Consider the following 15950-nt stretch of genomic DNA (forward strand, 5'->3'; position numbering starts at 1 on the left):
ACGGTCCATATGGGGCTTGAACCCATGACGGGCGTTTCGTTAAGTCATACGAGTTGACGACTGTACCACGAGACCGACCAATCAAAATAACACATCGATAATTATTCAGCCCATGCAAAAAATAGATCCGAAACTTCCCTCGATTCATGTATGTTGTATCACATATATTGTATCAAGCATGTGCAGTACCAGCATATCATAGTCGCGGTTTTGTGCAGATATGATGATGACTCGAAGTTACTGTGATATTCTACCATTGTACTTTGGCTTTGAATGAATGTTGGATCTTGGGAGTTCCAAACAGGAATCGGTGTTTTTGTTGTATCAAAACATGAACATTTACTTCCATAGGCTAATGGTATAAAACTGTTAAAAACTGTTGAATAGCTAAAATGATGTTAGCCTATTGGTCAGTATATTATAGCAAAAATATAAATGAATCATTGGACTGGAATCTGTGTGGCTCTCTTTCAGATTTTCAAGATTCTAAGAATCGGTTGATTAACGTTAGTCGTGATTGTGTAGGCCGGCAACATAGGCATATAAATAAATCATAGACGCTCAGCTACTCACCAGCATACTCATGAAAGGAAATTTTGATGGATGGAGTGCCAGTGTGTGTGCGCATCGGTTGGTTATCAGACTCTCATTTAGTGACGCTATGTGTATGCGTCCAATGTTTGGACATTAATGTTTTTAGCATGGAAAGAACACAGATATAATTTTTTTTCAATCTGTTAATATGATCAGCTACATTCAGCGTAGTCTTCAAACCATTTTAAAAGAACTAGTAAGTATTGTGTTTGTCGGGAAGTTCTAAATTAACAATGCATTGGTATAGGCAATATTATAAATATGTATATACCAGTTAGATCAGTGGTCTCCAACCTGTGGTCCGCGGTCCGCGAATGTCAAATGTATTTTTTAAGCCAAGTGGTCCGCCATCCTTAGAAGATTGGAGAGCACTGAACTAGATGATAAATCCAAATGATGTCATCCGGCTTCTATGCACGTGCTGTTTATGAAACAGCATCTGATAGTTATTGTAATACGAATGCCAACGTTCTCATATATCTTATCGGGCAATTGTTCTACTTTGTTGCCTTCCAACGTATGCTTCATCATAATCATAATAATTATAATAGGGTCAGTCCCGTGGTACAGTCGTCAACTCGAACGACTCAATAACATGCCCGTCATGGGTTCAAGCCTAGAATGGACCTCCCCATAGCAAGGACTATCCGGCTGCATGGTAATGAATGAAGTATCAACAACCTGTATAGGCCGGCATGTCCGCGTAGGACGTTACGGCAAATAGAAGAAGAATAACAGTAATGACAATATTATATCAGATGTCAATATGTGTTTTTGTGTTAGTAAATATTCCATTCAAAAAATTTCAAAGAATATTTTTATATATTATATATTTTTAAAAACTTGTTTGAGCTTCTAACCTCTAGGGCAGAAATATCAAACGTGTTACAGCTATTACAACTTTAAATATTGTTTACCATCTCCTAACATGTAAGTTAAGTCAAGTGTAAGTTTCCGATTAACGTTATATTTAAGTCTTGAAATCATAGGAATTGTTTCTAAGGGAGATATGCTGGAAATCGACAGTAGTATTTTAAGTAGCATTTTAGACTGTGTGTTCCATGGTGTTTGACATAGCAACACCGTTAGGGGCTACCGTATTCAGCGATTGGCCGGATTCATGACAGACTTCAATCCGAACGACTTAACAACATGCCCGTCATGGGTTCAAACCTGGAATATACCGTGCCCCCGCCCCCAAACGTTGGATTTGACCATCCCGCTATGGGTTATCAATTTACGTCTTCTTTACCTTCATTCCGTTCTCGCATCCAAGCTTCCTCTTCTCCGTTTAAATTTGAATTAGGAATTGCTCTTCTCTAATTAGAGCTAAGAAATGGTAGTTTCTAAGCATTATTTTCATTATTTGTAAAGCCTTCATGGCATTCAACTTAATTAAAATAAATAAATAAATAAGTCATAGAAAGCTTAGCCCAAGCCCAAGCCCAAGCCCTGTAGTTCAGACAGACCTTGACCGACAACGATTGTTGTGCCAAAGAAAAAGCTGTGATGAGATGTAACACTCATATCAATTGAGTGCCTTATTTATGTCAAAATGTATCAGCTCCTAATCGTATTTGGCCAAAGTTATTAATTTACAATATGTTAAGGATTAAAACGCTACTCAATGATAACGTGCAGCAGTGTGTCCGCCCGTCGTTTATTAACAAGTAGTTCTGTAGGTTGTCTTTAAATCAAAATATGAAACTCTATCGGATAGTTTGATAAATGATGGTTATTGAAGAAAATGATGAGACAGAAACAAACACAAATTCCCAACCCGTTTCTGAATTCAGCTTAGTGTAAGCACTTGTCAATAACGAATTAACATTCAACACTCATTTAGAGTCATGTGTACGCGTACTCGGGTTAATTTTGCTACTTTATTCCAAAATAACCTTGGATTAAGAATTCGTAGCTATTTCAAATCTTGAAAATGCCTCAAAGGTGTTTGTTTTTAGGAATTTTTTTATTAATCATTTAAATTTCTATACCCCTCACATGTACAATCACCTACCCGTGTAGGCCATATAATTTGTATGGAAAAATGACGATTGTCTTGGTGAACTTTTCGAATTTCTTGTTAGATTTGCATGAAATCTGCCGTATAGGTGCATACTATTGTTTTGTAGCATATCTTATATATGTTTAAAAACTCTTGTCTATACTATATAAAAACATTAAATATAAAGACCTAACTAACTAACTTGTACTAACTTTTCAGATAATCGTACCTAAAATTTAGAAAATAACGTAAACATTCGCTACAAATTTACGGCTGTGATTGAAGTTTTTCATTAAAAATAATGAAGATGGAATTTTAACTAAATTAAAATTGTACTTAGATATATTACAAAACAATATTATGAACCTGAATTTTTGGTTTCATGCAAATCGAACATAAGATCAAAAGATATACGGTTTTCATCACCTAAAAAATTCCCACCTGAAAAAAAAACCTTTTTTCATATATGGCTTACCCGGGAAGCCGAGTGTACACTTACGCAGAGTTTTTTGGCCTTACACACGATAGTTTAATTGTCAATATGATACTTAACACCACTAACGTTACACCCAAATTGTGTTTGTTTCCATAGCCAGCAGTGGTAGGGTTTTATTCCTTTATTTCTTAATTCTTAATTATTTATAGAGCATATTCTGTTACTGACCGGATGTCATAGTCTGTTCCTTAGTTGCCTATACAAGCTAAAAAGACTTATTAAATACGGAATTACGGTCCATATGAGGTTTAAACCGATGACAGACATGTTATTAATTGTTGACAGACATGTTGACGGCTGTACCAGTGCGGTCTACCCAGGATTCTTGTTTGTGACACATTATTTAATGTAACGTTTGCATTAAATAACAACACAATCACGAAAATCGATATCCATTTTTCACAACATTCGGGTTGAAAGCCTAATGGCAAACTTCACTACATTAAATTAAAATTGTAGATATTTACAAATGCAGCGATACCTTGCCTACACTGTGCGTCGTAACATTTAAATTTTAATTCACTTTAGAAAACACGTGATGGTTTTAATTTAAGGAATGTCGCCGTTGAATATGATGGTCGATAACACTTACACCCGTTTATGCTTGATGCTAAAAGCATACTGATGAGTGTACTGTGAATCGTCAGTTTATCAAATTATTTTGTGCGCCCTCTCTCTCGCGCTTGACACAGCGGCTGTGTTTAAGCTTATCGTTCGTTCGTTGGATATGGTTTTTTGCTTTTAACAAAAATGTTTCAATTGCTTGATATCCCGACTCGCGATAACTTTTATGTGATTGGCAGGGCGTTTAGAAAGTAATAAAAATAAAAATTCGTTTTTCAACTGGTCCAAGTTGAGCCTTGGGATTGGCTGACTCCGTTACTTGTTCACCACGGAGAGTTACGGGAGTTAAAGATTTTACATGACCAGAAAATAGTCCGAGTCAACGTTTGCGACTCTATACGTTTTGACATCGATAATATCCGAGAAGTGCCTTCCATCAATCAAAACGTGGTCGATTTGGAACGTTTTAATTCCTGCACCATCATTGCTGATGATATAAAAGTGAAGTTCAAGCGAAGTGGGTGCTGGAAGAAGGTGCTGCGAATGCTCATGCGCTTGGAGGAGGCAAAGTTATCGCTCTAGTAGACCGTGCAGTTGCAGTTCCATGTCCCGAGCCTCTAACCGTAAGTCATTTTTCCTAGCGAGATCTGGGCTTGGTCCAATAAGATACTTTATCTTGTGGACTGTTCGTTACAATGACACCAAGACGAGAGAAACCAGCGCAGCCTTTCGGGATAATTCAGAGGTGTTACCGTTCTGTACGACTAGGACGTATGGAGTAGGAGTAGGGGATGTAGAGCCTATGTTAACTTCTTGCATCAGCGAAGTACTCCTACAACACAGACACCAGAACTATATTATATATATATCTCGCCTGCTTTCGCCACCGTACCGATACTTGGTTCTTAGTACAGCTTAGCAAGCTTTTGGGCCATCCATCTCTTCTAGATACTATGCTCGAACATACCGGCAAAGATGGTCAGGAGGATGCGTCGCTAAAATACGCCCAGAGCGTTTGAATTAGGCATGGGCTAATTGTGCGAGACCTATGCCGCACACTCAGTTCACTCAAGTGTGCGGCTGACCACCGCACGCGAAAAAGTGTACGGGTAGGTCTTCCGCACGCATAAGGAATGACTTCGGTTGTGGCTGATTGAACGAAAAAAAAAAGATTAATTTTAGTCGACTGTGTTCAACAGTCAAATAAAAAATCGATCACACTCTGAGCGAGAAAGAATATGCAAATTGTTAGCGTATTTAGTTGGGTCAGTCGCACTAAAAAAACTCCTGTCCAAGACTGACATGGAACGAGAAATACACTCATACCCGTTGGGTCAGTCGCACACTGCCGCACGCGTGTTCAGTTTGGTCAGTCGCACACACAGCTGCACAAAAAGAACTTCTGCCACACACTGCCGCACGTTTGCTCAGTTCGTTCATTCGCACACAGCCGCACAAAAAGAACTTCTGCCGCACACTGCCGCACGCGTGTTCAGTTGGGTCAGTCGCACACAGCCGCACAAAAAGAACTTCTGCCGCACACTGCCGCACGTTTGCTCAGTCTATAGAAGCGATAGAAATGCTAATAACAGTGTCAGACAGATTGGTGGTGGTGTCCTGATCGCTGTTTCCAAACGTCTCAAATGCCTTCCTGTGCACACCAATATAACGTGTATTGAACACTGCTGGGTTAAAATCCTGCTGCCTTCAAGTAAAATCTTTGTTGGTGTAAGTTACATCCCTCCTGATCTTAGTACAAATACTGCAATTATGACTGCTTTCGACGAGGCTCTTGATAGTGTGAGTGCTTCTATGAACGACAACGATACGATGTGTCTGTTGGGTGACTTCAACCAACCAATGATCGCCTGGCGTGCTATCGATAGGCACTATGAACCCACGTCATCTGTGCCTGGTCAAAATCGCTTTTTGGATTTGATAAATTATCATTGCTTAAAACAAATTAGTGGGATAGTAAATGATCTAAGAAGACAATTGGATCTTGTGTTCGTCTCAAATGAGCTTGAAAATAGCGTGCCTATGCACTCAGTCAATGTCCCCCTTGTCGCGATTGTTCCGGTTGATAACCACCATCCACCACTGGAAATCACGCTGCAGAACTCCCACACTAGTTCAGACGATAATTCCGGCATAGTCTTGCCTGGTGCTGTATCTGCTTATAATTTTGACAAAGCTGATTTTGTTAGCATAAAGCAAGCGTTGAGGGACACTGATTGGACTAGACTTCAAAACATGGAATTAGAAGTTGCTTCTGAATACTTAACGTCAACAGTGTCAAACATCATTGAACAATTCGTACCTAAACGAATATTTACAAATTCACAACCATGGTGCACTAGATACCTTAAAAGGTTAGAAAGAATGCGTCGTTCTGCGTATCGTATATTCAGTCGTACACGCAATGAAGCCGATAGAGGCAATTTCCTGGAGGCTGCAAGGATCTTCAAGTTTCATAACCGAAAATTGTATGCTAATTACATCCGCCGTGTCCAGATATCCATTCGGGCTTGTCCAAAATCATTTTGGAACTTTATGGACCGTAAGATGAAACGTACTTCCCTCCCATCATGCATGACACTTGATGGTCGATTATTTACCGACACGCGAGAAATATGTAATGGTTTTGCAGAGCTGTTTGCGCGTAGTTGCTCGAGCTTTCCCGAACAAAACCTGAAGGTAGAGGAAGCGTTACGTTTTGTGGCTCAGGACTCCGTAGACATTTCATTGCCTTCTTTTACAATCGATGATGTACGTTTAATGGCTTCAAAGCTGAAACCCTCCTTAGCCTCTGGACCCGATAACATTCCGGGAATAGTGATCGTTTCATGCATCGACGAATTGGCTTCACCACTAGCAACCATTTTTAATAAATCACTTCGCACTGGATTCTTCCCTGACCAATGGAAAAAGTCATGGATATTTCCTGTTTACAAAAAAGGCGACAGAACGTCTATCTCAAATTATCGAGCTATTTCCATGCTATGTGCCCCCAGTAAACTGTTCGAATTATTGGTTCATAAACATATAATACATGGCGCTATTAACGTATTTACACCTTTGCAACATGGCTTCCTACCTGGACGCTCCACCGTCACAAACTTAGTGCAGTTCTTGCATTTTACTTACAAGCAGCTGGATAAAGGGTTCCAAGTAGATACTGTTTATACTGATTTTCACTCTGCTTTCGATAGCGTCAATATCCATACTTTGACTAGCAAACTTTTAAAGCTTGGTTTTCATATCAGTATAGTTAAGTGGCTGAATTCCTACCTATCGTGTCGTTCAGTACGTGTTAAGATTGGGGATTGCATCTCTAGTGAATTTAGCAGGGTATCTGGTGTTCCTCAAGGCAGCATTTTAGGGCCTCTATTATTTAATCTCTTTATTAACGACATTGTCTACGCTATACCTGACTGCCCGGTTCTACTATACGCAGATGACCTTAAAATGTACTTTCCTGTGCGTAGTTCTAATGACTGTCTCCGATTGCAAGGCTTTCTTTCTATTTTTAATAATTGGTGTTCCTTAAACTATTTGTCACTCAACGTCAGTAAGTGCTCGGTTATTTCGTTTACTCGTGCGAGAGCTCCTTTATGTTTTAATTATGTTCTTTCTGACACGTCATTTGACGACGTAATTGCTAGGGCCAACAGGACTCTTGGACAAATAATTAGAAGTAGCAAAATGTTTCATGACCCTCTCTGTTTAAAATCATTTTACTGTTGCCTTGTTCGTCCTTTGATTGAGTACGCTTCATTTGCTTGGTTTCCGGAGCAAGTTACTAGAATTGAGAGGCTTGAGAGGATCCAGCGAAAATTTACCCGGGTAGCTATTAAGCGGCTTCCGTGGAGACATAACGACGTGCTACCAGCTTATCATACGAGGTATCAGTTGTTAGGGCTTGAAACTTTGGAAAAGAGAAGAATGGTTGCCCAAGGAATTTTTATTTTTAAACTATTAACTGGAAAAATCGATGCACCTCTATTGCTAAGTCATGTAAATTTTTATGTCCCTACTAGACCTTTAAGAACTCGACAATTTTTAATAACTGATTTTCGTTATCGTCTTTTCTGTGCTAGGGACCCGTTGCTATTGATGTCCAAGAATTTTAATTTATTTTCAAATGTTATAGACCTGTCCTTTAGTATACCAAAATGTTCTAGTGTCATACGAGATTGCATTATGTCTAATTTTAGGAACACATAGTTTATAAGACATTAGTTTTAATTGTGTATGTAGGCCATGGAGGCTCGATGCTTTATAATAATAAATAAATAAATAAATAAATAAATTTGCCTACCCGTAAGAATGTATCAAATGCTCTATTACCCAGTATTTACAACGAAATATTGGTTAAAGTGCAAGGAGAAGTGAGAAATGCAACTTCTATAGCATTGACTACTGACGGTTGGACAAATGTAAACAATACAAGTTTTTTAGGTTTAACTGCACATTTTATAGATAATGAATACAAACTACGTTCGTGCCTTTTAGAATGTTCCGAGATATCACTATCACATAGTGGCCAAAATATAGCGGCTTGGATCAAGGAAGTTATAATTAAATACGAATTTCAGGACAAAATAGTTGGTATTGTAACCGATAATGCGGCCAACATGAAAAGCGCGGCTAGAGAATTAGAATTTAATCACGTTACATGTTTTGCCCATAGTTTACATTTAATTGTTAAAGATGCCATTAAAAAATCAATCATATCTACCGTTGATGAAGTTAAAAGGATAGTTATGTATCGATAGAAGAGTCCAAAAGCCACTAATGAATTAGCTGATACCCAGTCAAAATTTAATTTACCAAATTTAAAATTAAAGCAGGATGTTCCAACGCGATGGAATTCAACTTATGATATGCTAAACAGGTTTTATAAGAATAAAATAGCTATTGTTGCTTGTGCAGACAAATTAAACACCTTGGATCCTATTAAAATAGCCTGGTCAATTTTAGAACATTCATTGAACGCTTTAAAAATATTCGATGTTGCTACTAACATGGTTTCAGCAGAAAAAAAATATTACTGTTTCTCACGTAGGCCTACTAAGTAAGATGATAATACGCAAATTAAACGAAACTGATTATACTATTCCGGAAGTAGGCAATCTCGTGACACATCTTAAAGAAGGCGTAAAAAAACGTTTGGAAATTTATTCCAATAATCAAATGATAGCAAAATCTATGTTATTAGATCCTAGGATAAAAAAGCAAGGTTTCCATGAAGAACCCTTAAAATATCGGGAAACATACGAACTTATTATACAAGAGTTGATTCCGTTTCAAACTCCCTCAATGAAACATGGGTTAATAACGCAGAATGCGAGATTGAAAGCCCTATAGAATTAGCAACAAATGAGCTAAATAGCTTTCTTAAAATAAGAAACATAGACATAAAAAATGATCCTTTGGAATGGTGGAGAATTCATAGCTCAAAATATCCGTCAATTTATGCACTCGCCAAAACAATTATTTGTATTCCGGGAACATCTGTACCATGTGAAAGATTATTTTCAAAAGCTGGACAGATTTATTCAGATAAGCGTTCTAGATTACATCCTAAAAAATTTAAAGAAATTATTTTTATTCAGCAAAATGTAGATACATTTTAAAAAATTATTTAGTTTTTGGATTGAATTTAGGTAAGCCTAAGAATGAAATAAATTGTTAGTGTGTATGATATATTTTTTATAACTTTTCTCTTAAACTAAAAATTTATAAATTAGAATTGTAACACCATGGACTACACATCTCAACAAATACATCAAAGTAAAGTTTTGTTCGAGCATCCGCATTATTTATTTAAAATAGAAGACAGTTCAAAATTTAATTCTTTGTGTGACCGACAGTGCGACTGACCTACCGCACGCGTTCAGTTCCTCATACTGAACGAACTACACCGCACGCGTTCACTGAAAAGAATCAAATTGCCCAAGCCTAGTTTGAATCCGCTCGGATGGTTCACGACGGTGTCTATAGAGGATCACCGGGAAAACCAATGTGCAATATATCTCAGATTTCGTGTGATCTCAAAGTCTTCTGGATCTCAGAAGTTAGTGATTGCTGTTCACAATGTTCGAACTGTTTGAAGCGGACTGATTAAACTTTTGATCGTCCAGCCAATCATTGAAACCTGAAAGAGCTCCGGGCGATTCCCGGATCCTCCCTTACTGTAAACGTTGGAGCTTAAAAGCCTTGGGGGTCTTTTTCAAGTTCATGAAATAAGAAGCCGTAGATGAGGATTATCGGGTTTTTCAATACCATTTCGGTTGCTTCGGTTGCTTTCGATAAGTGTGTTTTGTCAATTGTTTTTTTGTATCAATAGTGTGCTATGGTGTGAATTGATTTGTTGATTGTGTCACAAAAATGTGTTGCTATGTATCTATGGTTATGTAACGGACTGGCAGACGAAGGCGCTAGACCGTGAGCGGTTTCGGACACCCCTGAGGCAGGCCAAGACCGCAAAGCGGTTGTAGCGCCGGATAAGTAAGTAAGTATGTATCTATAGTAGCGTGTATTATAATTAATATAAGAAGATTATATCGATAGCCGCAAGGGATCCAATACATTCAAATGCCCCTTCTGGAACTTCTAATTTCAATTCCAGAACTGATTCTGACACCGAAGCCTCAGTACATTTCTGTTACTGACGCCGCATTTTCTTCGCTTGTTTCATTATTTCAATATTTAATTTAGTTTTAGTAAAATAAATTCCGAGATTTATAATTGCAATTATTTTTTACATGTTATTTGCTTGTAGAATGTCACAGTGTTGTCAAAATTAAGCATAAAACGTACCAGGAAAACAAAGGTATTGCTCGTTAAGTGAGATTTTAATCATAAAGAGAGGTATTTGTTGATCATTTTCCGTATTTTAGCGAGTACAACGACTCCTTTTTAGGCTGAAAATGACCAAAGTCAGATAAAGAAGGTAACTTTTCGATTACCTTTTAGATGTTATATTCCATTTCACAAAAAGATAAGTGCATTGTGCAAACTACAAAAAGCAAAGAGCAAGAAAATGCGTAAGAAAAAGAATGAACGTTCCTAAGGAAACTTAGGAAACAATTGATCTCATATGCTCTGGAAATTGATGTTAAAGTTCAAAAAAGGAGTTACAAGAATAACGGTTATGGGAAATCGTGATACATTACTTAGTTTTATTTCTTTCTGTTTTATTTCTTGTCGGTTCTATTTTGCTTCTATTTTTTTCTACTTGCTAACTCGACTATGTTAACGTTTGCGCGCGTTCCTTTTGCTTCGCGACCTGATGTTGACCGTGGCCGACTTCTGAATTTTCTGATTCGTCGCTTTTTATGTCCGGCTACTTGTGCTCTTCTAAATAGATTGTTGTCTCATTTCCAACGTTAAAGCCAACCACAACAATAACATTAGCTGTCAACTTAGGACCTCGTGGTTCTCGTGTTAACACGATGATATTAAGTTTATGGTTGATTACCAACAATTGTTTGATTCTTCTCGATGTTTTCGGGTTCATTTTACGATTACGTCGGACCAAATTGGATTCGATCGGAGTAATCCAGATTCAATAGGAACTGCTCTGGGTTCGTTCGGAGCTGTCGGATTTAAATCAATATTTATTTCTAAGTTGGATTCAGATTCAGAAAATCAGATTTGTAATGGAATTATGAATCCAATCCAGAGCTCTCATCACATATATTGATAGGTAATTTCATTTAAACTGCAACAAGAAAGTAATTGGCCATCTTAAGGTTACACGGAATGTGAAATGGTCGTAAAAGTCACCCATGCTAGAAATATAAAATAATATTTTAATACAATCGTCCAATGTTGTTGTTTGTTTGGTTAATTATAGAGACGTTGAGTCTTTTCGAATGCATATGTCTCTTACATTCCTTTAAGTTTTTAATATGATAGATATCTATCCACACAGGTAACACATCAATTCATTACAAAATTTTACTTATCAAACGCCTCAAGACAGTTAGACACATATACTTTAGAAACGCTGTGCGCTGTATCTCGCGTAATATAAACTAGTTGTTGAACTATTTGTTAACAAAGTGATATTTTCAAATTAAATTCAATTCACAACCAATCTCAATTATTAATAATGAGAACATGCCCTCGGAAATTGCTATAACAATCGAAATTATTGTAGATTTTTAATGAGACCGTCAAATCACTGCATTTTTTTGCAATACCGCTGTAATGTGATATTTTTTAAAACTTTTTATAAATAAGTTGTATGATTTAGTTTTATTTCTTTCTGTTTTCCTTTCCGTTTCATTGTTCAACAGAAATGCAAGATCTACACTGTGCTGGATAAACATTGGTAATATTTATAAGAAGCTACATACTAATATCATGGATCATTGTCATGAGCGCACCTGCCACTCTTATATACAAAGTCATCCATTTTGAGAAGATTATCAGCTAGAAGAATATTGCAGGGCATGCAAGTAGGATAAATTGGGTTGTTGCGGAGGTCGTATTGAGTAATCTGGTTTGATTGCAAATTAACTTGTTCAATATTCGGTGATAGAAATGGGAAGTTTGCATAGCTAACATTTGTTATTAAGTTGTGTGACAGGTCGAGTGATCGAAGGCTTCCCATGAAGCCTTTGAAGTCTTTAAATATTTTGACGATTGCGTTGTACGAAAGATCCAAGACAGTCAATCGAGCCAGGATGTAGAACGGAGTCCGCGATATATAATATGTTTTACCGTCGAGGTAAAATACATCTGTACCATTTTCATGCAGTGCCACTTGGTTGTGGCTAAGATTGAGCATTTTTAGTGACTGTGCCTGAGATATGAACGCATCCCTATCGATCATATAGAGCTGGTTATATTCAAGATGCAACTCCTCCAAAGAGTTTTTAGAATCCAGTAGATATCTGCAAAAAGATAAAAAGACAAATATTGGAAACACATTCTAATACAACAACATGTGACTTGATCTTACTTGCTCAATGTTGTTAGTTTGTTATGACCAAGGTTGAGAATGCGTAGCTGAGTGGCACTCTGCAGCAGGGTGTCTGGCAACTTGTTCATTAACTCGTTGTTCTGTAAATAGAGCTCCTTCAAGTTGGACGAATGACGCAATAAATTTTCCGGGAGGCTTTGAAGCTTGTTGTCGCTGAGGTTGAGTTTGGTTAACTTGCTAGCCGCGGTAAAGAGTCCTGCCGACAGTGTTGTCAATTTACAGTTTGATACAGAGACGTCCTCAAGCATCGTTAGTCCTGCGAACAGTTCATCTCCCAGTACAAGTCCAGAGCCACGCTGATTGTCTGCCCGAAACACCGTAAGCTTGGTGTTACGCTTGAGCAGCCCGGAAGGTAGGCTTGTGAGCTTGTTCGAATTAAGGAACAGTTGTGTAAGGTTCGGCAGCTTATCGAACACGTCCTCTTGCAGGGTATCCAGCTCGTTATACGTTAGATCAAGTGAAGTGAGATTCGGGAGGTCAGCAAACTGTTCGATACGCTCCAACTTATTATGGTACAACGTTAGTGATCCGAGGCTGGGCAAATCGGTGATCAGCTCAGTTGGTAGTGTGATGAGCTCATTTTCCGTCAACTCGAGCGTGGTCAACTGAGTCAGTGTGTGTAGCAACATTTTTGAGTTGCGACTGCCACCGTCGCCTTCTCGCAGATCGAGCCACGTTACGCTGCGCAGGTACTTGAACAGTTCCGGATTGTCGAGCGGCATGCGGGAAGAATTTTTCATCGACAGCACCTGCAGTGCGGGCAGATCGGCAAATAAATGCGGACCGAGCGTAACATGGTTCGAAAGCTTCGCATTGTCGACGAAGAATAGCCTGCGGATGGAGGAAAGTTCGGTGGGATCGAGAAGGGCCGAGAGCAGATCCACGAGCGACTGATTGCCTACCGGGAGTGGGCAGTTTTGATAAGCCAGCTCTTCAAACTTGAAGCTGGGTAGATTTTGGAGGTTTTCAAGAAGTTGAAAGTCGGGCTTGTCGGAACAAGTCACTTCCAGCTGGCAACGGTTTATGTGCAGCATGAGTTGAACGTTGAATCCTGACCATTCTACTGTTGATTGGACGATAGGTGATTTATCAATGGTGATATTTTTGCCACTAGCTTGTGCTGTCAGTAAGACCAGCATGCTCAGCCAGCACAATATCTGAGTGGCCATTGAATAGAATATGAGCCACAGTTAGATTAGAGCTGTTCACTGCGTTTGCTGTCACCTGAAATACAACGAAACAGAAAAAAACACCAACATCGTCTGAATTATTAAAAAAAATTAATATAACTTTACGATAATTCACGACCACTACATTTTGCACGAACCTTCCTTACGATTGATTAACCAAACATGACCAACAAAATCTACTAAAATGGCAAATCGTTGCCTATCTGTCTTCTTTTCATCCACAGTTACTATCGAATGAAAGCATAAAATATTTTGCTTGCGCTTTTATACGATTTCTTATGTTTTGAGATCAAGAGAAAAACAAGGTTCATCGGAATGAAATATAATATTTATCATGCATATAATAATTATGTGAATTGAATTGTTTGTCATTAAAGCGGCGATAATTGTTGGTTTTTGCCTTACTTTTTTAATCGTAAACAATATTTTCAATTCATTAGAAATACGTGCTCCTATATACCAGACAACGGAGGATTGTTAATAGGACTTAGCAGCGAAAATATTAAGGCGGTGTTAGTCATGTGTGATTTCTTTGTTTTTATTTGGTATGCGTGATAAGCATGCAAATAATGAAAATACTCGAGTTGTTATTATTTCAAAATGACTCAAACCCAATCGCTGCAACTATGTACCATAAGGAAGTGCTGAATCGAAAACAATTCTAATTTTTAAGATATGTGTTACTCAGCTCTTCTGATAATAAGTTCTGTTTCATTATATTTAGTTTTGAATGTTACAAATGTCGTATAACTAATGATTCGTCATCTACACCGTTCCTCCATCGATTGAAAAGGCTTGAAAATAAGTTCTAGCCTTATGCTTCTTTTTAATATTCGCGTAAAACTCCGTATGAGTTCCGTATGTGGCTTTAAACCACGATGGGCATGATGTTAAGCCGTGCGGGTTGACAACTATACCACGAGATGGACTCCATCTCCGGCAGATTTCGCATCTTCCGCACGAATGGTCCATGACTCGTGTCCATAAAGGACTACCTGGTAGAATCAATAAGCGATATATCTCACATTTTGCGCGGGCTCGGAGTCTCAGAAATAGTACATTAGCGTAATTACTTTGATACTTTGAAGTGACACATGAAACCAGTCACTGTACTTTGGAAAATCCACGCACTTCACACAATTTATTCCTATGATATTCATTGATTTATCGATCTTTTGATTACACAAATACATGAATTATGTTTATTACCTATGTTCCTAACCTAACTAGCATGGGATTATGGAGGGATATTAGATGACATCAATAAGAACATTTAACACGTAGAATAACACAAGTACACATGTACATACAGAGTGATTTAGGATTATTTACAATATTCGCATCAAAACTACAAAACAAAACAGTACGGTTTACGAGGACGCTTGTGTCTGCCAGTCAGATGGAAAGCCACAATCAATTTATTCTCTTTTTTCATTTATTACTTTGAATATTTCTGCCTCTAGGGTTGAACATACATTGCTTAAAACCTAACTAGCCCTATTGGTATTAAACTAATTGGAATTAAACTAAACTAAGGGGATGTAACAGCATGGAAATATATAGTGAAAGGAAAATAAGCAGCGGGTAAGAATGGTAATGTTTATTGAATTGACGCAAATAAGTCGTTAGTGCCAAAAGCTGTATTGCGAAAAACTATTGCAAGAGCAGTCCGATTTCTTAAACACCTGGAAGGAACATACCAACTAAGTTAGGAAAGCAAGTATGAGCATCTACATTCCCTCGTAACAAATTGCTGATAAATGACACGCGTGCTTTAGTTCGTCTAGATTCGAGGGTGTCGAGATTGAATAATATGCAACGATCACTGTATGACGGTAATGCGGTGGTGGAATTTCCAAAGAGGCGACGATATAAGCACCTAGTCAAGCGCTTTTGCACGCCTTCGAGTTTGTTATTCCAACCTGCCCTGTTAGTACAGAAGACAACAAAAGCATACTCAACAACAGGGCGCACTAGGGAACAATACAATGCCTTAAGGCACCTCAAATCGGTGAAGCCCGAAGTCATGCGAAAAATAAGGCTAAGGTTTGAATAAGCTTTACCGATGATCAATTCAAAATAACTATCGAATGATAGCCTTTC

At 38.1% G+C, this 15950-nt stretch overlaps 3 protein-coding genes across 17 annotated transcripts in view; 1 reads left to right on the top strand and 2 right to left on the bottom strand.

Moving 5' to 3' along the window:
• The window catches only part of LOC11175899 (protein toll), a 26457-nt gene extending 21114 nt beyond the window's left edge, over positions 1-5343 (bottom strand). For 2 of the 14 annotated variants that reach the window (XM_061643893.1, XM_061643868.1), the window contains exons 1-2: positions 3577-3913; positions 574-659 (exon numbers count right to left, since the gene is read on the bottom strand). In XM_061643893.1, coding sequence (XP_061499877.1) covers positions 574-585 — 12 coding nt within the window. In that variant the 5' untranslated portion in view covers positions 586-659; positions 3577-3913. Of the gene's footprint in view, positions 1-573; positions 677-3562; positions 3926-4985 lie in introns of those variants that run through there. The other 12 variants (XM_003437116.2, XM_061643897.1, XM_061643899.1 and 9 more) reach the window with 11 other exon arrangements.
• The window catches only part of LOC4575961 (cation-independent mannose-6-phosphate receptor), a 96972-nt gene that overhangs the window by 35345 nt on the left and 45677 nt on the right, over positions 1-15950 (top strand). The gene's annotated exons all lie outside the window — the stretch shown is intronic.
• LOC5666799 (protein toll) lies at positions 11909-14083 on the bottom strand. 2 transcript variants are annotated; one of them, XM_061643963.1, is made up of 3 exons: positions 13985-14083; positions 12637-13881; positions 11909-12568 (listed from the first exon to the last, which is right to left on the bottom strand). In XM_061643963.1, exons 2-3 carry the CDS (start codon positions 13824-13826, stop codon positions 12034-12036), a joined length of 1725 nt encoding a protein of 574 aa, XP_061499947.1. In that variant the 5' UTR covers positions 13827-13881; positions 13985-14083; the 3' UTR covers positions 11909-12033. The 2 variants fall into 2 exon arrangements, with proteins under 2 accessions (XP_061499947.1, XP_061499958.1); XM_061643974.1 differs by having other exon boundaries at positions 12637-13919.

Source organism: Anopheles gambiae, chromosome X, assembly GCF_943734735.2.
Source record: "Anopheles gambiae chromosome X, idAnoGambNW_F1_1, whole genome shotgun sequence".
NCBI classification, from domain to species: Eukaryota; Metazoa; Arthropoda; class Insecta; order Diptera; family Culicidae; genus Anopheles; species Anopheles gambiae.